At 36.3% G+C, this 21,830-nt stretch overlaps 1 protein-coding gene and 1 long non-coding RNA gene across 2 annotated transcripts; both read right to left on the reverse strand.

Moving 5' to 3' along the window:
- Positions 1-656: 656 nt before the first annotated feature.
- Positions 657-21,558, reverse strand: LOC145725776 (amidophosphoribosyltransferase-like). Its single transcript, XM_081974625.1, has 11 exons — positions 21,202-21,558; positions 18,081-18,221; positions 17,895-18,018; positions 15,056-15,246; positions 14,551-14,606; positions 14,227-14,495; positions 14,049-14,168; positions 13,882-13,987; positions 10,348-10,474; positions 10,171-10,280; positions 657-1,125 (listed from the first exon to the last, which is right to left on the reverse strand). The coding sequence occupies exons 1-11, from the start codon at positions 21,363-21,365 to the stop codon at positions 977-979; spliced, it is 1,557 nt and encodes a 518-aa protein (XP_081830751.1). The 5' UTR covers positions 21,366-21,558; the 3' UTR covers positions 657-976.
- LOC145725791 (uncharacterized) lies at positions 7,243-10,158 on the reverse strand. The gene is made up of 2 exons (XR_014177403.1): positions 9,578-10,158; positions 7,243-9,424 (listed from the first exon to the last, which is right to left on the reverse strand). It is a non-coding gene; the product is annotated as an uncharacterized LOC145725791 (long non-coding RNA).
- Positions 21,559-21,830: the final 272 nt, after the last annotated feature.

A 21,830-nucleotide genomic window follows, 5' to 3' on the forward strand; every position in this document is an offset into this window, starting at 1 on the left:
ACAGGAAATGCTTCCTGAACGGCTTATCTCTTTGAGTGGTGAAGTGAACTGGCCAGCACGCTTACCAGACTTAGCCCCATGCAATTATTTCCTTTGTGGTTACCTAAAGTCGAAGGTGTATATCAACCGCCGCAATACCTTGGAAGATCTTATGAACAATATTGAGGCTGAAATTGGCAGAATACCAGTCGACATGCTTGTTAGAAACTTCAGAAAACGTATGCAGCAGTGTGAGGATAGCGAAGGTCGACATTTGCCAGATACACTATTTAAAACCATGTAATTTAAAAATTCCCTTACTGTTCAATATAATTAAAATATAAAATAATTTTTTCTAAGGCTCCTAATTTTTTTATTTTATTTCCAAATAAGCAAATTACCGCGCTCCACCCTGTACTACACGATATTAAATTTATCTTACGATAGTAGTGTCATCTGGCGGTGAGGCTTATCGGACTGCCATCGTAAATATTTATTGGAGACAGCCAGTTTGGCAAACTGGATTCTCTTTAACTGAATATAACCGACGATTTAAAGCCGGAATTGACTAGAAAGTACATTAGCATTTGCCTTTGAAGAGTGTGCTGCAATATTCCTCATAAGGATTGTTTGTCTTACCTTTCAGTCTTCGCTTAATATTAAAGAAAACTACAATGTTAAATAGTAAATGCTGAGATTCTTTAATTAGAGCTAAATAACGGTAAATTAAAATCCTGCTCCCATATCTTAAAAAAAAATAGAAAAAAAAACAAAACCTTACATAACCTATAAAAATAAACCCTAATACTTTATTCCTGAGAAAAATTATTGTAAAATGTTTTTTGACTGAGAATGTGCCTCCAAGGAAAATATGTTTGACATTTATTTAAAACAAATTTTAGGAACTGTAATGTAGGTTTACAACTTAATTACTATTTCGTGATAAGTACTAATATTTGAACTGTTGAGAAACATAATAATTATTGATTCGAAATTGTTACCAATCAAGCCCTTCAGGAACGCCGCCGGGGTAATCCCCGGTAAGACAAGCGATACAATGACCTGCCGTTCGCCCTTCAATTTTGATGTCCTTTTGAACGGCTCTTACCAGCCCTTCTACACTCAGGTAGTGTAAACTGTCAGCCCCTAAAATAATAATAGATACTTATTTTTAATTATGGGCGTAAATTTACCGTGGACCGGTTACTTACCGGTACGATATAGTAAGTAAAATTATTGGAAATGTTAAGTTCAATGTGACAGGATAATTTGCCAATTTGACTTTCCTGTCATGGCTAATATTGTCTAAGTAAAATCTTGAAAAAATAAAGACCGAAAATTCTAGGCAAATTTTGACAGTTTTGACATTAGTGACATATCACGTGTTTTTTGTGTGTGTAATTTAAGCCGTTTTTTAGCGTGTAAGCGTCTTAACGGATATCTTACCGCGTCTTACAGCATTATGTCATCGATTTTGAGGACGCTGAAATGCTGCGCTAACAGCAAACCTATAACCTCAAATTAGATTCAACATTTCAACTTCAACGACGCTCCCGGCTTAATACACATAACATTAATTAACATCCACATAACCGGCATTAGCTAAACCGTGCGTCTATAACCTCCAAATTAGCTTCAACGCCCATTCCATAAGTTTTCGTCTTACCGCAGTTTTTAGCGTTCTTCAGAAGACGCTTACAACCGCTGTAAGCAGCTGTTAGTAATGACGTCATAGTTTAGACGCGAAAACGCAGCGCGGTAAGACGCTAAAAAACGGCTTTAGCTAGGCAGTCACGTGACCACTGTCAAAATAACTGACTTTAAGCCCAGAAACCTTTATATCGAATACTGGAAGAAAACTTTTCTAAATTCTGATTTTTGTTTACTTTAACACGGTTTGACAGTTGGACTGCCAGGGACAAAATAGCTTGTATAAAACCCACTTGGAGTGAGAAAAAGACTGTTTTAAGCAAATTTTTGGAATCCTCATTAAATTTCCTATCCAATAATCTAAAAAAACACTACAAAATTTGTAGACTGTCAAGGAGAAAAGCGGTGTAACAGTTTGAATGCCAGAAACACAGTTTGAAAGGACAGTCAGGGATAAAATAGCTTGTCAAACCCACTTGGAGTGAGAAAATCACTGTTTCAAGCAAATTTTTGGAATCCTCATTAAATTTCCTATCCAATAACCGGAAAAAACCTCTACAAAACAGTACAGTCAACGAGAAAAGCGGTATAAAAATTTGAAATGCTAGGAAACCCAGTTTGAAAGGACAGTCAGGGATAAAATCGCCTGTAAAGCCCACTTGGAGTGAGAAGATGGCTGTTTTAAGCACATTTTTGGAATCCTTATTGGATTTCCTATTCAATAACCGAAATTTAGTACAGTCAGGGAGAAAAGCGCTTTAACAATTTGAATGCCAGAAACACAGTTTTAAAGGTCAGTCAGGGACAAAATCGCCTGTAAAACTCACTTGGAGTGAGAAAATCACTGTTTCAAGCTAATTTTTGGAATCGTCATTAAATTTCCTATCCAATAACCTGAAAAACCTCTACAAAACTTTATACAGTCAGGGAGAAAGCGGTGTAAAAATTTGATTTGCCAGGAAACACAGTTTAAAGGACAGTCAGGGATAAAATCGCCTGTAAAGCCCACTTGGACTGAGAAGATGGCTGTTTTAAGCACATTTTTGGAATCCTCATTAGATTTCCTATTCAATAACCTGAAAAAACACTACAAAAGTTGGTAAAGTCAAGGAGAAAAGCGGTGTAACAATTTGAATGCCAGAAACACAGTTTTAAAGGTCAGTCAGGGACAAAATCGCCTGTAAAAGTCACTTGGAGTGAGAAAATCCCTGTTTCAAGCAAATTTTTGGAATCCTCATTAAATTTCCTATCCAATAACCGGAAAAACCTCTACAAAACAGTACAGTCAACGAGAAAAGCGGTATAAAAATTTGAAATGCTAGGAAACCCAGTTTGAAAGGACAGTCAGGGATAAAATCGCCTGTAAAGCCCACTTGGAGTGAGAAGATGGCTGTTTTAAGCACATTTTTGGAATCCTTATTGGATTTCCTATTCAATAACCGAAATTTAGTACAGTCAGGGAGAAAAGCGCTTTAACAATTTGAATGCCAGAAACACAGTTTTAAAGGTCAGTCAGGGACAAAATCGCCTGTAAAACTCACTTGGAGTGAGAAAATCACTGTTTCAAGCTAATTTTTGGAATCGTCATTAAATTTCCTATCCAATAACCTGAAAAACCTCTACAAAACTTTATACAGTCAGGGAGAAAGCGGTGTAAAAATTTGATTTGCCAGGAAACACAGTTTAAAGGACAGTCAGGGATAAAATCGCCTGTAAAGCCCACTTGGACTGAGAAGATGGCTGTTTTAAGCACATTTTTGGAATCCTCATTAGATTTCCTATTCAATAACCTGAAAAAACACTACAAAAGTTGGTAAAGTCAAGGAGAAAAGCGGTGTAACAATTTGAATGCCAGAAACACAGATTTAAAGGTCAGTCAGGGACAAAATCGCCTGTAAAAGTCACTTGGAGTGAGAAAATCCCTGTTTCAAGCAAATTTTTGGAATCCTCATTAAATTTCCTATCCAATAACCTGAAAAACCTCTACAAAACAGTACAGTCAACGAGAAAAGCGGTATAAAAATTTGATATGCTAGGAAACCCAGTTTGAAAGGACAGTCAGGGATAGAATCGCCTGTAAAGCCCACTTAGAGTGAGAAGATGGCTGTTTTAAGCACATTTTTGGAATCCTCATTAGATTTCCTATTCAATAACCTGAAAAAACAAAACGAAATTTGGTACAGTCAGGGAAAAAAGCGTTGTAACAATTTGTATGCCAGAAACACAGTTTGAAGGATCAGTCAGGGACAAAATCGTCTGTAAAACTCACTTGGAGTGAGAAAATGACTGTTTTAAGCACATTTTTGGAATCCTTGTTATTCCTATCCAATAATCTGAAAAATCACTACAAAATTTGTATACAGTCAAAGAGAAAAGCGGTGTAAAAACTTGATCTGCCAGGAAACATAGTTTGAAAGGACTGTCAGGGATAAATTCGCCTGTAAAGCCCACTTGGAGTGAGAAGATGGCTGTTTTAAGCACATTTTTGGAATCCTCATTAGATTTCCTATTCAATAACCTGAAAAAACACTACAAAAGTTGGTAAAGTCAAGGAGAAAAGCGGTGTAACAATTTGAATGCCAGAAACACAGTTTGAAAGGTCAGTCAGGGACAAAATTGCCTGAAAAACTCACTTGGTGTGAGAAAATCACTGTTTTAAGCAAATTTTTGGAATCCTCTTTAAATTTCCTATCCAATAATCAGAAAAAACACCACAAAATTTGGTACAGTTGGGAGAAAAGCGGTGTCAAAATTAATTTACCCATCACTACTTATTTCATGAGGAAAAAAAATGAGTATTTCGGCGGAGGTGTTGAGTTTTAAGCTGCAGTAACATCGGTCATCTTGTTTTGTCAGAATGAGTAAAAATGAGATATAGACACTGCAAACACTCGAGTAAACACTGACGCCAAAATATGTCTTAGATGATACCTACTTTATATGACGCAGTACGAAAGTTAAAAATTCATACGAGTCATCCTAGACTAACGAAATACATCCTAGACTAACGAAATACAATATTGAATTTTCAAACAGTTTTTGCGTGTATTTTTCTAAGAAAACTTTACTTAAGGTTAACAACACCTCCCTAATTTTGCTTTGTATTTAGATTAAATGACCTAAAACCCGCCAAAACATTGACCTTAAATTAATATTTCGTATAGTTTTTGATTGAGCGCCGTATAATATTATTCGCCAGCGGCAGAAAATATTAGTTATACTTCACAAAAGCCTGTCACTAAAGTTGAATTTATAAGATGTTTAAAAACAATAGTGCATTATTAACCAAGGTTTAGACAGAAGCTTTAAGACATAAGGTCAATAAAAGCTATCTAAGCCGTGGATAATATAGCGTTTTTTCCACTATTAACCATATTTTTGATGGTCATTTTATTGAAAATTTAAAAAATTAGGATAACAACAACGTGAAGAGTTATACCACAGACAAACTAATATATACAGACGGTCAGAGCAAATGGAAGCCATATAATTTTGGTGAAGGCGCCAGACCAGTCAGACTAATAAATTGTTTTAAAATATTGTGATGACTCATGCGTAATCGGCTGTGATCGTCTGAACGAGCGAAATTTGTTTTCCGCAGTGTTGCCATATTTCTGCAGAGACGCGTTCGGCGCACGGCATTTATGATTATACAACTGCATCAAATCACCGGCGCGACGCGACGGGTCGGTACGGAATAGAAATAAGAAAAAAAGCCGAGCGCATTTTGTAGGTATGCTTGCAAATAATTAAATTTAATCTAAAATAGTACGTGTTAAAAATTCTACCTAATTTTAAGGAATAGTACATTAGACAAAGATTATTACATTGATATTAAATTAAATTAAATACTCTAAGTGAAATTACTGATTGTTTCGGTCATTATAGTAGTTGAAAAATTACTTTCTAATGACAATTATTAAAATATACTCTGAGAATAATGCAATTTTCCGTTGTGTTTATATCAATTGTTTCGTTTTTATTGAAACTCATCAGCGTTGTGTAGAAATCGCAGAAAATAATAAGTGTAATACGGAATGCAACATTTTGGGATTTATGTGTGAATTTTTTTTATTGATTGATACATAAAATCAATCAAATTGAAAAGTACTGAATAATAAGAGAAATTCAAATTTACGTTGAACATTTTTTAAATTATGTTGTTTTTTGAATACACATGTGATATGACACTTCTTCATTGTCTTCTAGACTATACATTAAACCACAGCGTAAGCAGACAATAATAATAATTATTAATAAATAATAATCTACCTAAAATAGAAAAATAAAAATTACCTAACAAAGTGGTCTTTTCAAATAAAAAAGCAATGATTCACATTGTTACGAGAAGTAACGGTGTAAAAGTTAAAGCAAATTCTAAACGAGATTTGAAGTTCTTTTAAAATATTTCTACTTAATGAATTCTGTATGTGTAATGACAAAGAAAAAATCCATTCTTTAGCAAAAGTGTTCACGATATAGCGAGCCACTATGGAGATCTTGAAAACGATTACAGATACAGATTTGGTTGAACATGGGAGATAAGTTCGGTAAGCATGGCCGTATAAAATGACATTAAAACATCTTTTTGTTCGGTTTTTGAAAGAAATGAATTTTTTAAATTTAGATTGTATGTTTTTGTGAAGCTAATATTGAACCTGATCAAAACTAATGACACTTCTCTACCGCCACTTTTAATGCTCTTTAAACTGGCGTGGTTAGTTTTTTGGTCCCACGCTTCGTCTTTGTGGAACCATCAACTAATTTTTTAAAATAGGTCTTTTTTTCCGAATATACAGGGTGTCCCACGACGAAAGACCTCGATTGATATTGGAAAAACTATAAATAGGGGAGTTTTGAAAATTTGGTAGGATACTGATGTGGGCATGCCCAATCCAACTAAAATATTTTCAAGATGGTTGCACTTCCGCTTATACCGGAAGTCGATCACAACTTTCTTATTTTAAATAGAACACCCTATATATTATTACATATTTGGATTCCTCACAAAATTCTGACCAACTTTTGTATAGAATGCCCTATGCCTATCTCTAGCCGTTTTCGAAATATTTGATGTTTTTCCAAAAAAGTGACAGTTGCAACGCTCAACATATTTTTGTACTATGTTAAAACCGTATTTCATTTTGCAATGAAACTTTGGGTTATTGTAAATAAAGGATCGTTTTATTAAACTGAGGGTGCGTAACGACTCATTTGTATACAGGGTCGTCAAAAAAAAATCATAAACTTGCCACTAAAAAAAATTAAAAATCTCAAGTTTTTTAAATGGAAACCCCCATTTTTTATGACGGAATCATTTTGAGCATTAAAAATTACTATAAGTTTCAATTTACTTGCCTATACCTAAATCCAACCCATTTCGTTTTATTTGAGAATAAACATTTTTTTATTATGCTGCACGGTTGGGATTATGTGGTGTTCTAGTTGGTCATGTTTTTGACACACGGTGATATTGGAGACCTGCAGAGCATGTTAATAACACTAGTTTTGAGTGTTTTGACAACTGCAAATATGCCGTCGCGGTTACGTTATTCAAACCAAGATTACTTAAATCTGTTTATTATTTACGGAGAATGTGATAAAGTTGTGAGTAGAACATGTGAGGTATTTGCCGCTCGTTATCCAGAAAAACCAAAGCCATCACGAAAAGCTGTCAAGCAAATAATTGAAAATTTTAAGAATACGGGATCTGTGAAGATAAAAGCTATTAAAACAAAACCAATCCTTAATAATACAAATGTAGAAATTGCAATTTCTAACCAACTTTTGTGTACAATGCCCTATTCCTATCTCTAGCCGTTTTCGAAATATTTGATGTTTTTCCAAAAAAGTGACAGTTGCAACGCTCAACATAACATGCTTTGCAGTTCTCCAATATCACCGTGTGTCAAAAGCATGGCTAACTAGAGTACCAGCTAATTCCAACCATGCAGCCTAATAAAAAAATGTTTATTCTCAAATAAAACGAAATGGGTTGGATTTAGGTATAGGCAAGTAAATTGAAACTTATAGTAATTTTTAATGCTCAAAATGATTCCGTCATAAAAAATGTGGGTTTCTATTTAAAAAACTTGAGATTTTTCATTTTTTTTAGTGGCAACTTTATGATTTTTTTTTGACGACCCTGTATACAAATGAGTCATTACGCACCCTCAGTTTAATAAAACGATCCTTTATTTACAATAACCCAAAGTTTCAATGCAAAATGAAATACGGTTTTAACATAGTAGTAATAATATATAGGGTGTTCTATTTAAAATAAGAAAGGTGTGATCGACTTCCGGTATAAGCGGAAGTGCAACCATCTTGAAAATATTTTAGTTGGATTGGGCATGCCCACATCAGTATCCTACCAAATTTTCAAAACTCTCCTATTTATACTTTTTCCAATATCAATCGAGGTCTTTCGTCGTGGGACACCCTGTATTGATGTATTAAACTTTACTTTTTTTTAATTTAAACTTTTATTTTTGGAATTGGAAAACATTTTTTTCTTTCACTTTTAAGTTTAAGTTAATAATTCCACAGACCTCTAACCGTTTATAAGATCCCCATTAATGGTTCTTCTTATCCTGGATGCATGTACTTTGTATTACAATATTTTTTCTTGATTTCAACAACGAACAAGATTCACTCATTTATGGTAATCAATTGCCAAAGCGTCTAGTTTTGAAAATAAATAAGACGCTTTTACTCAATTTAAAGTTAAAGAACAAACCAGTAGCGATTTAAATTTCTAGGGTAACATGATTTATTTTAACATTTAAACTAGAAATCAACAACTGATAAATAAATGTAGATTTTTAGTGATTTAAAGAAATGTATTCCAGCTTATTTAACACAAAAAAGCTTTGCCTCAAGTTTTTATCGGACTAAGCAAATTGATGAGGATATACCTACATCCACATTACCTATATTGTTTCCTATAATTGAGGAAATGCTATGGGATGGTTCTCGAATCAGAAAGTATATGCTGTCAAAAATAATAGTTTAGGTAATTATTTCTTCTCAAATGGTTGTAACTCTCTAAAATCGAAAAAATGTGGTGCCTATTCGACATAACACCTTTTGTTTGAAAAAATGAAATGTTATAATCTACTAATAAATTTCTGTTTACTGATGTTGATTATAAACAAAACTTAATTTTTTTTATTTTATACTCGAGCTTATAATACTGTTACCTATCCAAAGAAACAAAGTTTATCAGTTACAAATAGTATTTATAATAATAATAATTATAATAGAACAACCTCAAATAATATTTCTCGAATATTTATAAAAAAGCAGCTCCTTGTTTATTTTATTAACTAAGAACTTATGCAATAACGCATAATTTTTTTCAATAAATCCTATTTAATGCAAAATCTTTACGAACGCCACTGGTTAAAATTACCAAATTGTTTGCACATTAAAACATGTGCAAGTCTAGTCTATGATATGAATATAGTACTAATTAGTAGAATATTATCATGTTATTAAGCATCACCCTGTATTATAAAAGTGTACCTACCTACCTATTCGTAGGATAGTCAATATAGTCAATAATATTGATCGACAATAATATTAAAGAAGGCATGACCCTGAACAAATTGAATACCTATTGCAAAGTGCGACAATGGGTTTTTAAATAGTCTTTTAACTTTTAAGTAAGGTAATAGGTTAATACAGAAAAGCATCATGCGGCACTACATTAAAGCAAGCTAAATAAGAACATTTTTAGTTAAAAATAGCCCATACCGCAGTAAATCACCCACTTTCGACAAAGTTCAGGGTTCTTATGGGGAAATCTAAATAATCGGACACCGTCACGACCACTTTTTCCACAGTTTAAGTACTTGCACACATTTCCCGACATATTTGTAAATATCAGATATCTATGTGAGCAGAAAAAAAATAATAAATAACACAAAAGTTAAACTTCCACTACCGATGTCTGCACGTACGGTTAACAAATAGCAACAGTTTTGATGAATTTGGCGGGAAAACATTATCCGTAAATACAGTGCCAATTATAAACTTAAATACGTTCTAAATAAAGTTTTATCTGTTCTAACTCCAATAACACGATTCCTAGTTACCCTCAATATCTTAATATTTCTTAATAAAACAATATAAGCAAATTGCAATGATCATTTAAAAAAATTTCTGATGGTACAAAGAATTCTAGCAATACCAGGCAACGTTGCGTAATTATGCCTTCAAACAAGAGCCAAACTGCAGAAAAATTTACTGGCTGCACTGCCATCTGTTATGAGACGCTCGAAATAGATACCGTCGATTCGCCGATGGAGACTGTTGAACAGCAAAGGGTCTCCATTTAGCGTTTCGTTTTTTAACCATTTGGCTGACCGTCTGTATATATTAGTTTGTCTGTGGTTATACTCTATTTTAGACCTAAGTCACCAATAAGGTAGAGAAAACTAATTTCTCAAGTTACTAATCGGTCAATAATGATACGTTTTTCATGTTACTAATGGAAAAACCAATTTTACAGCTTTTAAAAAATAGCAAAATACTTACCAACTTTCAAAGCTATATCTTCAAAGTCTTTCGTATTGGCTATCAGTTCTTCTCTAGTAGGAATGTTGATGCCCATGTAGCAGGGGTATTTAAGTGGTGGGCTCGCAATTCTACAATTATTATTTTAAAATGCTAATAATCAAGGTTTTTTCATTTCGATGGAAATAGATAATTAACCTGATGTGAACTTCCTTAGCTCCAGATTTTCTTAGTAACTTAATGATTGGTCCCACTGTATTGCCTCTAACGATAGAATCGTCAATTAAAATGATGCGTTTTCCTTTGACGTTAGTGAGTATAGGACCTAAAAAGGAAACGGATACAAATGCCATAATGATGAGCTCAGAAGTTCAAATACAAGAAGTAAGATGATTTTTTTCCGCCCCTAGTCGGATTTGAACTCTACCAACTGAGCTACCATTAATTTCCACAACGCCATTTCCGCCAACTTGGCCCCAAGATTGACAAAGCAGAAACTATCCTGGGAACATTTGGCTACGGAGAGAGAAATCATAGGGGAGAGATGTTTCTGGGTTTTCTCCTTCAACCGAGACTGCACGCCTTGAATTCCTTTTTGAAGAAGCGCTCACTTCGAAAATGGACCTGGTCAAGCCCAAATGGTACGATGTCATGTTGTCACGGATAACAAACATGTCGTCCAGGACGTCACTGTATTGAACAAATTTGCGGCAGGTAGCGACCATTCACACACATAAAATAAGCGTTTGAAGTGAAAGAGCAAAGATGGTGTCTAGGATCCAGGGCAAAAAATGGACATCGATAGAGAATAAGGCGACATATCAAGAAGAAATGGCAATAAAGCTCAGAAACTTAGAACACGAGAGACGACGCAATAATTGTGGACGGTTTAAGTATGAAAATTAACAATATTATAAAGGAAGCTCAGAGAAATCACTGCATAAGAGCGAGAAATAAAGTAGATAAATTGAGCCAGAGCACGAAGAATCTTATGAAGGTGAGAAGAGATACGAAGGATAGATACGTGACAAATAGCGATACATTTAGACACTTAAATAGGAGTAGTTCAAGATGATAGAGAAATCAAAGTAAAAGATGATAGACAAAATCTATACTGGAACCAAACGGCACAGATAGAAATAGACAATAAAACAGACCATATTAGAGTGCCGCGTGGAGTAAGACTTAGTGTTGCATATTGTCACCCTTGCACTTCAACTTGTACTCTGATCGACTATTTAAGAAAGCTTTGGAAGGGATATCACACCTCGGCATCAAAATAAATGGAGCGTCAATAACAACAATCAGATATGCTGATGATACAGTGATTTTAGCAAACACAATCGAAGGACTACAGTACAGAAAAGACCAAATTTATGATATTCAGCAGGCAACCCTATAATGGCACCACTATAGAAATTAATGAAATACAAATTTAACGGGTCTCTCAGTTCAAATACCTTGGTAGTATTATTACAGAGGATCTATACCCGGACTGAGAGTTAATGTGCCGAAGAGAGATTGCTCGGGCCACTTTTAATAATATGAGATCCTTTATTTGCAATGTCAAACCAACTGGAGGCATTCGAAATGTGGCTTCACAAAAGAATGCCTCATATTCCGTGGACACATGTTACAAACGAGTATGTACTACGAAGAGCAAACATTGAAAGGTAAGCACATACTAAAGGGAAAGATTCAGGGGCGCCGTGGAGTTGAAAGAAAGCAACAGTCATGGCTCAGAAATATCCGGAATTGGACCGGCATAAGAGGCGCTGGTGAACTTTTCCGCTTAGCGGAGGACCGTACAGCCTTTGCCATGGTGATCGCCAACGTCAGGGAGACAAGGCACATGAAAGAAGAAGAATTTTGAAGTCTGTCAGACAAGACGTCCGCAACTACAATTAACAACAAATAGCTGAAGTAATTGAGGGGAATAAGACTTTAAGAGTCGAACGAAAAAACTTTACGAAAGGCAGGAAAAAACATTTGTAGGCTTGCTGATAGAAGCGGCAGTACTAAGACCGGTAGAGCGGAGGTTCTTAAAATTACTGAAGAATTTTACACGGAGCTTTATAGAGGTTCATGGGAATGTTAAATCGGGGGATTTCCCAGAAAGAACTATCGACAAAATAACAGCTTCACTTTTGGAAATAAAAAATAATAGATCCAGGAGACGACGATATAGTTATCGAGTCCATCAAAGAAGGAGGCGAAGCTCTAAAATACACTATCCATAAACTCTTTAATTTATTCTCTTCTTAAAGGTACAACACCTTCCCAGTGGGCAGAATGCTGTTATTATCATGCACAAAAAGGGCGACATCACAGATCTAAAAAATTATCGGCCCATCAGCCTACTTTCTCACATTTAGACTCACAAACAGGCTCGACAATTACCAACCACGAGAACAAGCTGGTTTCCGCCGCCGTTACGAACGATCACCCACAAGTAATGAAAACCTTCATTGAGAGTTGAATAAACCGCTTATCCTCATTTTTGTAGACTACGAGAAGGCATTTGATACTATTGACCAACGCAAAAAGCTCTTTCTGATTGCCGAATAGATCACCGACACACCGATATAATTAAAAATATCTATGAAAACGCAACATCATGTGTTAGGCTCCATGAAAATACAGGCAAGTTCAAAATCGAACAAAATGACACCTTATCACCAAACCTTTTTACAAATTTACTCGAGTACACGCTAAAGGAGACAAATTGGAATAACTTGGAACTTAATATAAATGGAGAAGACTTGAACCACCTTAGGTTTGCCGATGATATTGTCCTGATTTCGGATAAGATTGACAAAGCCACACAGATGCTATACGATTTATAAAGAGCGCCAAAAACACACACACATTTCCTTGAGTGGGCAAGAAGTGCAACAAATATCGTCCTACAAATATCTTGGTCATGAAATTCATGTTGGTCGAGACAGCCAAACTGTGGAGTTTCAAAGAAGAATAGGATTCACCTGGGCAGCTTTTGGGAACCTAAAAGCAAGTATTCAGGTCCTACATCCCGGTATGTTTAAAGAGAAAAATGTCCAATCCGTGTGTTCTGCCTGTTATGACATACGGAGCGGAAACACTACTCTGACAAGACAATCCATCAATAAATTACCAGTGACACAACGTTCTCTAAGAGATAGAATCCAAAACAACAAAATAAGAAGGTTTGGATGTCAGGAGAATAACAACATTAAAATGGAATTGGGTGGGACACATTGCAAAAATAACTGACGACAGATGGACCAAGAAAATCCTCGACTGGAGGCATACCGAAGTAGAGGACGACCAACAGCGAGATGGACTGATGATATAAAGCTCATCAAGCACAACTAGATGCAAGCGGCGCAGTGCAGGGAGGAGTGGCACAGATTACGGGAGGCCTATGTTTAGCAGTGGACGCGACAAGGCTTCATGATGAATGATGATGCATTTCCACAATGCCATAAAATTTCTATTTTCTTCACAATTATTACGTCACTGTCACTAACCCTGGCATGGACTTTACATTAATGCGGTAAGCGGAAAGCGAAAATGTAAGTTGCATAATAAGTTGCGCGAATTTTTGGTTGAAATTTGACAAATATTATATTTTTACACCCAAACTTTTTCATCTAACTATTAAAAATCAACTTTTCAATTTGTGAGACAGACCCATTATTACTAAACAAATTAATAACGACTATATTGAAAAATAAAAATAGAGGTACTTACTGAATTTTAGAGCCACATTCATTTGCCGCAATCGGTTACTGGGTTGAATGAAAGTACGACCCACATAAGTGTTCTTAGCCAAGAGTTCACCCTGAGGAATCTTCGACTAAAAATTAATCGATCCTTAGTGAATACTGAAATTCATTGAATTCAATTAAATATCATACTTCTAAAGAATAACCGTGAGCGGCAGCATTGCCGGATTCAGGCACAGATCCCACAATGTCGGCTTCAACAGGATGTTCCAACGCTAATTGTCTGCCGCAGTGAACCCTGGCGTTATACACCTAACACACCAAGACATACAATACTTTTGTTATGTTAATTTGTTATAAACCAACATACTTCTTGACCTTCGAAAATGCTAGTAGGTCTAGCAAAATACACGTACTCGAAAATGCAAAAAGCCATTTGTCTGCCCTCCGGCGTGGGAATAATATCAATAGTTTTAGGACCCTTTCTAGTCAGCTCGACTATTTCTCCAGGCATAATCTCGCGAATGTACCGGGTGATTTTCATAAAGGCGCACGATTCGGAAGCGACCACCCAACCATCCGCGGGCTTTTCACTGTCTATGATTCGATTCACTACGTCACTGGTGTAACCATTGACCACTAAAAAAAGTGCCCAGTCTAACAAACTGTTGTTAGGTGCGAAGACGAATTTTACTTTCTTGAGTCGCCAAAATTTTTCCGAGACACAACGGTCGATTACCGTAAGGATCTCTGTAAAAGTTGACGTTTGTTGAAATATTATGGTTACGCCAAAGAATACCTATTTAACAAGAAGATATAGCGAATGAGAGAGGGATGGACTCTTCCTACCAAAGTTAAGAGACAATCGGCTTTGATCGTTGAATATCGGTAGTTTCATTTGTTATACATATCTCAGACCACAGTTTAAAAGTTAATAAGGATTGATATTTTCCAATGATTAAGAGGCGAACTTAAAACACTTTGACTCAAAAGAAGTAAACAATGATTATAAGAAATTAGTTTATATTTGACCCGGAAAATTGGATGCAATGTTCAAAATGAAATAAGATAAGAGACAACCGGCAACATATTTCCTACCAAAGGCAAACCAAAGTCAACCAAAAACATCACCCCAACATCAAAGAAGCTTTCTTGTTAAATAACTATTCTTTGGTTACGCTTCAAGTTACTCCACCAACCTAACAGCGTAAATACGGTCCTTCAGCATGATTACCAGAGAATAACTGAGCGGTGCCAGTTGCATTAAATGCCGAATTCGAGCTGGCCAATCAGGACCGTTTACTTCACCATCAGGAGGTATTAAACATAAGGCTTGAGTTATAAGCTCACTATCTGAATGTGTTGATAGACCAACACCTCTGGCTAACACCTATATAATTATACATTTACTAGAGTAATTGTCTGTTAAAGCGAAAAGTTAGTATTAAGTGTGTAGTGTTCGGAAAGATATGAATACATTATATAGATTTAATTTGTTTGCAGGGAGTAGAAAAAATACATAATTTTGTTTCCAAAAAAAAATAATCCAGGGGAGTTAAAAAGATAGTGCGCATAGTAGTTAGACGTCATTGACGTTAATCGCGCCGGGTTGCCAGATGTTTACTTTATCATCAAAACCCGAGCTTTACATATATGTTATGTACCGTGAGTGGGAATATTCTGCCCTCCGCCGCGACCGCAGGTCTATTGTGGCTCACACATAAGTTAGAGCTCATCCAGAATACTCGACTCCTTGAGGAACCGAATAACTGCTCTGGATGAGAAGTTGTCCATGTTTCCTGGGCGTACATCCGCCCGTCCAAATATGGAGGACCTGAAGTTGGCCAGAGCCGGACAGCGGCACAGTAGGTGCGCGGCCGACTCGTCATCTTCCATACACCAGCGGCATTTGGCGTCTTCCGCCAGGCCGGTGCATGAGAGCCCTTAGCTGACAGTGACCGGTGTACAGCGCCGTCACTGCCCTCAGGTGTGGTCTGCTGAGTATCAGGAGATGGTTTGTCCTGTTCTTAGAGGGCTCCCTAATAAACTCCTTCGAGTGAGCCAACTCTGTCGTTCTCAGCCATAAGTCAGAGTGTTCCTAATAACACCACTCCGGGATGCTTTTCTTTGCTTCACCGTACGTCATACCGAGTGCCGGTTCTGGCCCGATGTAGGCCGCCTTCGAACCCAGCTTAGCCAATTCGTCGCCTTTGGCACTCCCTGTGAAGTCGGAGTGACCCGGAATCCACATCAGGGTAACGCTGTTGGATTTTCCAAGAGTGTTAAGAACTTCATGACAGCCCAGGACCGCCTTTGACACAGTCAAAATGTCATCTCCCTAGAGCAGATCTCGATAGAGTAGAGTTCAGCCTACAGGACTGTCGGTGTTTCCCCCAGTCCTTTAGTCAGACAAACCTCCGCCTTGGCACAGAAAGCTCCGGCTCCAGTCTCTTTTGAAGACTTGGAGTCGTCCGTAAACCATCAGATATCTGCTCGGAGTAGGTCATCAGCCCGTTCTGCCCAGTCCACTCTCGATGGTACGAGGGTCCTGTAGCAGAAATCGGTGGCAGCCGTGCCCGGCAGAACATCGGAGGGCATAGCAAGGTACTCGCGATTTAGAATATCCGCAAGTAGCTCTCGGACACGGGAAATATGGACACGGCTAATATGGAAGAGCCGGAAGGAGGCCATCTTTGCCTCTCTTCAGCTCTTGCTGAAGAGGAAGCTAAGGAAGGCAGCACTCTAACGCGGACGTGCGCATTGTCTTGAACGCCCCCGTGATAAAAAGGCATGCCTGTCTTTGGATTGAAGACAGTTTCTTCGCTACGGTGCTCTGGAGGCCCTTGCCATACCAGACTATGGCCCCGTAGGTCAACACAGGTATAATTGTGCTGGTGTAAGCCAGTATAGCTGCGGGGCCCTAAACCCTAGGATTTCCCGCAGTTGCTTTTGCATCTCCAAAGCAGGATTTTAGGTCTACTGACTAGTCTGTCCACATGCGAGTATACGCTTTGTACTTCTTATACAGAAGTTGACACAAGATATGTGACAAGACTTTAATGTGACGTGGAAAAGGTGGAATTTGGTATCACTAAAATCCCAATGGATGGAATCGACGATATTTAATGGGCACGTGGACAACAACTCCCGTCTAAAACTAAATCCCACATTGAGTATTCTCTAATCTTTGAAGGCTGCTAAAACTTTGTTGTTTAAAAGCTGTTTCCCATCACAACAAAAACAACAAATTGGCAACCACGCGCACAATCATTAAAACTCGAGATCGAGAAGGTCACGTTTGTAATCCCACACTCAAATGAGTGCCGAAAAGTGCCCTTTACCGCACCCGAGTAGGAGGATGAGTGTTCTTCAACCCCTTTTTGTATTCATTCACCTCCACTTTGAGAGCATGGACTACAAGTTTAAACTGATTAAATTTGTCAGTTTGGCAACGTTGCAAACGCATTTCGAACAGACTTGGTGGAGATTGTCAATTTGGCAACATTACAAACGCATTTCGAACCGACTTGAAAATGTTTTTAGTTTTTCCGGAGTTTATTGGAAAACAGTTTCGTTAGTTTGGCGGTTTATTAATTGTAATAGCGCTAACTGTTAATGGTGAAGCCCTTTAAGTTAAAAAGAGAGACAATATCGAATCGTTTAGAAAAAGTTGGGACTGGTGGTCGCCGGCCATAAATTTCACGGAAATCGCTTATAATTTTGTATACCAGTACATTATTAAAGTAACTGTTGGCATATTCAGTTAATTTGTCGAAATTAACAAAAAATTATCAGTTTGTAACAAAAATCATATAAAAATAGACCACTTTTTGTTTCAGTTATCTGAGTTATCACATAATTGTTATGCTTGGTGTTATCGTATCTTCCCCAACACTACAATAGTAATAAAGCGTAACATTGAGATAGTAAATAGTTTGAACTTGAACTTATAGCCATCAAACCCTCCACGTGTAGCAATTTTATCGCGTGAACCCATTTTGAAACTTTATAATATTAACGAAACTTTATTAGATTTACCTGTTTGCGTAATGCCGAAGCATTGACAAGCTCACCGTTATGCGCGACAGCTAAAGAGCCATGCATAGAGTGAACTACAAAAGGTTGGGCGTTGACAGCGGTTGATTTCGCACTGGTTGAATACCTAAAATCCTCTTTAGGTTCGAAAATAATGTTCCAGTACTTTTAAGCATTAAGGGGAATCACCTAGTGTGTCCTATTCCCATAATACCAGTCAGCTGAGATATAATTTCGTTTGTAAAAACATTTTTAACGAGACCCATTCCTTTCTGCACGTTGAATTCGTTATTGCCTTCACTTGTTGCCATACCAGTAGACTCTTGTCCTCTGGAAACATACAAATCTGTGTTTAATCAAACAAAAAAGAAAAAAAACTTTGGTTTTTTCTAGAATCAAAGACTGAAGTAATTTTAGACCATTCCTACATAGATCACAGACGAACTTGGACGATCTGATGACTGATCTTTGGAAAAATCTCCGATTTTGCATTAAATTTAATTTTTAGAGATAATAGAAAACGTACTTACAGATTTTTTTTTAATAAAAAAAAGAATATGTGCCTGTGCTCCCTCTGCCACGACCCAACACTGTATAAAATTAATTACCCTGATTTCTGTTCAACCAAATAACTAGAAGTACCTACCAACTTTTGATTTTTAGGAGAATTTTTAAATGGAACTGTTGATATAAACCTTGACTATTACGTTTGTGCTAGGAGTGAAACAGGAGTAATTTTTGGTGTTTTTTTGGTAAGAAATGATGAATGAATTAGAAAAATTACCAAAAATATATAACATATTACAAAAATTACAGAAATTTCTTCTGAAATTACCAAAAACATTGCATAACCTAAAGTAACCAAAAAAAAAATTGACCTTAACCTCTTGTAGGAATTGCTTGAAAAGTGTTGTCATTGAGTTCAAAATGCAAATAGTCAGGAAACTCAAATGGGACACCCTGTATATTTTTCGATCAGTGGATTGCTCACACTGTGAACTACACAGTGACCCAAAATGTGTTATAGAAAAACTGCCCCCCTTCTGAAATATTTGAGGGTTAAAGTTAGGCTTAGCTGTGTGAAAGAGTTTCCACAAAATAAGTGACTTCACCAAGTTCAAAGTGATAAAATTCGAATGGGACACCCTATATATTGTTATATTACTGTTAGATTGCGTACACGCTAAATGTGCCATAGAAAAACCGAGATATTTGAGGTCAAAGGCTTGGTTCAGTGAAAGAATTTCTACAAAATAAGAAGCTTCTCTGGGTTCAGAGTGCCAAATATCACAAAACTCAAATAGGACACCCTGTATATTTTTAGATCAGTAAATTGCGCGCATTTAGAGCTACAGAGTGACCCAAAAAGTGCTATAGAAAAAGGTTCTATTTTCTGAGATATTTAAGATCAAAGTTGGCCTTAGCCCTGTGAAGAAATCACCTATTACTAAAATGTCAATGGATAGAAAATATTATGGGCTTTTCAAAGATATGGCCCTTTATGTTGATAGTTTGATAGGGTGCTTCGTTTGGCCGCCAGAGGGCTCCAAAGCTAATTAAACGTTTTTCTTGACTGTAACCACTCTAATTTCTTTGAGAAATTTTTTTAAATCAGCCAGGTACGGCCCTGATATTCGGCACACAAGGAGCACAGTGAGTGTGCAAAACTGTAGAAATAAAATCATTAAGGTCGATTTTCGCTTGCACTAAGTGGCCAACATAACGCAAAACCCATTGGGATAGTGGTGGTGTTTCAGGCAAATTTGACCCTTACGAAAATGTCATTTCCAAAATCGGTTTTTCAAGAAATTTCTATGCATTACATCGTAGTAGACCTGGTAGCTCATGGAACCATGTTTTCCTAATTTTCTAGGGTCAAATTAGCCCGAACCAGTCAAAAAGTGTTTCTGGGACACCCTGTCTGTAAACCGTAAATAACACGCGTATTTGTAACACTTTGTATATACTTTTATATGTCGATGGTCAGCCAATGAAATGAGCTTTCCATTGACGTACAAAAGTCGGTTGGTTAGTGGTACCGTTTGGCCACTAGAGGGCGTCAACTTTGACCAATTTTTTTGGTATATTCTTTTGTTTAATATTCAAAAACCCGCTTAATTGCACTATTTTTGCTAGAGTTTTATACGTCAATGGAGTGAGCTTTCTAAAAATTTCCCAACTTGGGTTGATAGGTGGGCCACTAGAGAGCATCAAAGTTGACTATCTTTTTGTGCATCCTTTTGTTCAATCTTGAATAACTCGTTTATTTGCACCATTTTTTGTAGTGTTTTATATGTCAATGGATATCCAATGAAGTAAGCTTTCTAACAGCAGCCCAATTTGAATCGATAGGTTAGATGGTTTGGCAGCTAGAGGGCGTCAAATTTAACTAATTTTTTCATGACTTTTTTGGTGTTCTTTGATTCAATCGTCAATAACTAGCTTATTTGCAACACTTTCTATAAACTATTATATGCCAATGGATAGCCAATGAAATAAGCTTTCTATTGACCTATAAAAGTTGATGGGTTAGAGGTACGATTTTGCTGCTAGAGAGCTTCAAAATTTTTAAAATAAAATTACAAAATTTGAAATTTTTTATTGTTTTCCAACAGAATTCATTAAAATTACCAAACCTTATTTATGTTTAAATTTGAATGGTAGATGTAGAGAAAAAAATATTTTATGACTTTTTTTATAATATAATTTAGATGTTTCCAATTTTATTAATAGTTTTCAAAATACTAATGTCCTCCAGTAATGCCCATTAATTCCTAAAGTTTGTACACCATAATGTCCCAGTGGTTTACCCCTCGGTTTTCTATAATAGTAAAGAAATTTCCTTGCTATTAGTTAACAGTTTGCCTTCAGGTATTTAATTCACTCACTGTTTGGCCTAACAAAGTTGACAATTGAAACTTTGCTGAAGCACTCTTTTAAAATTTCCTTCTTCCAAGCAAATAATCCTGAAGTGGACCCCAAGAAGATAGGACAATAAACCATTTTTTTGAACTATTATTTTGAGAAGAATTGAATATTCTTATAAGATATAATACCTACAGGATGTTTCATTTTGAAGGTACACAGGCAGGTTTTGAAGTAAGTTTGTAGGTAGGTACTTTCTTTTGGTTGATGTTAATTAATATGCCAACCTGACAAAGTTAAAAATATTTAAAAAAAAATAGTTTAAATGCAATTTGATTGAACTGAGTAGTTGGTAAGTGGAAAATAAAGATTTTTACAATCATTTCTATATTTACTTCAATAATAACTGAATTCTTGGACTTAACAAGTTTTTGTATTTGTTTACCTGTGCTGTAAAGCTTGCAATCCAATCAAAATAATTTGGGCAATTTCGGTATTGCTCTCCCAATTGTCATTCCCAATAGCGGCGAATACGCCACACTCATGGGTCAATCCTGTCTCCATTTTATTGGAATGCTTTCCAGACCCACATACAGATCCACACTCCATTATTGAAAACTAAACTTTTCACACTAGACGCAATTGAACACACTAAACTTACACAAAAACCTGAAATTTACAAGATAACGTTTAATTGTTGTAGGGAATGTGAGCGCAACAAGTAGTGGAATGTTTAAAAGCACTGAAAAGAAAGTTTGGGTCCACGTTTCCTGCTTTTTTGTTTATACTTTCGTAACCTCACTTTTTTGTTTCAACCCAGTTCACAGATAACTAGACACGTGTTTCCCATCACATGACCACTCTACCACGCAATTTATGAGGTGCACGTGATCAAATCGAAAAGATGGTAGTTTTATTTCTTTTTCACACATGAACTCTTTCATCAAGGAAAGAGAACGCAAATGTTCTTTAACCTACAAGTGGTTGTTGGTTGTGGTTTTTTTTTTTCACGTAACTTTAAAAGTACAAACTAAAATATGCTAACTAAACAAACTTTTTGCTTGGAATATAATT

This window comes from Ips typographus, linkage group LG3, assembly GCF_016097725.1.
Source record: "Ips typographus isolate SLU linkage group LG3, UJ_Ityp_2.0, whole genome shotgun sequence".
Classification (NCBI taxonomy): domain Eukaryota; kingdom Metazoa; phylum Arthropoda; class Insecta; order Coleoptera; family Curculionidae; genus Ips; species Ips typographus.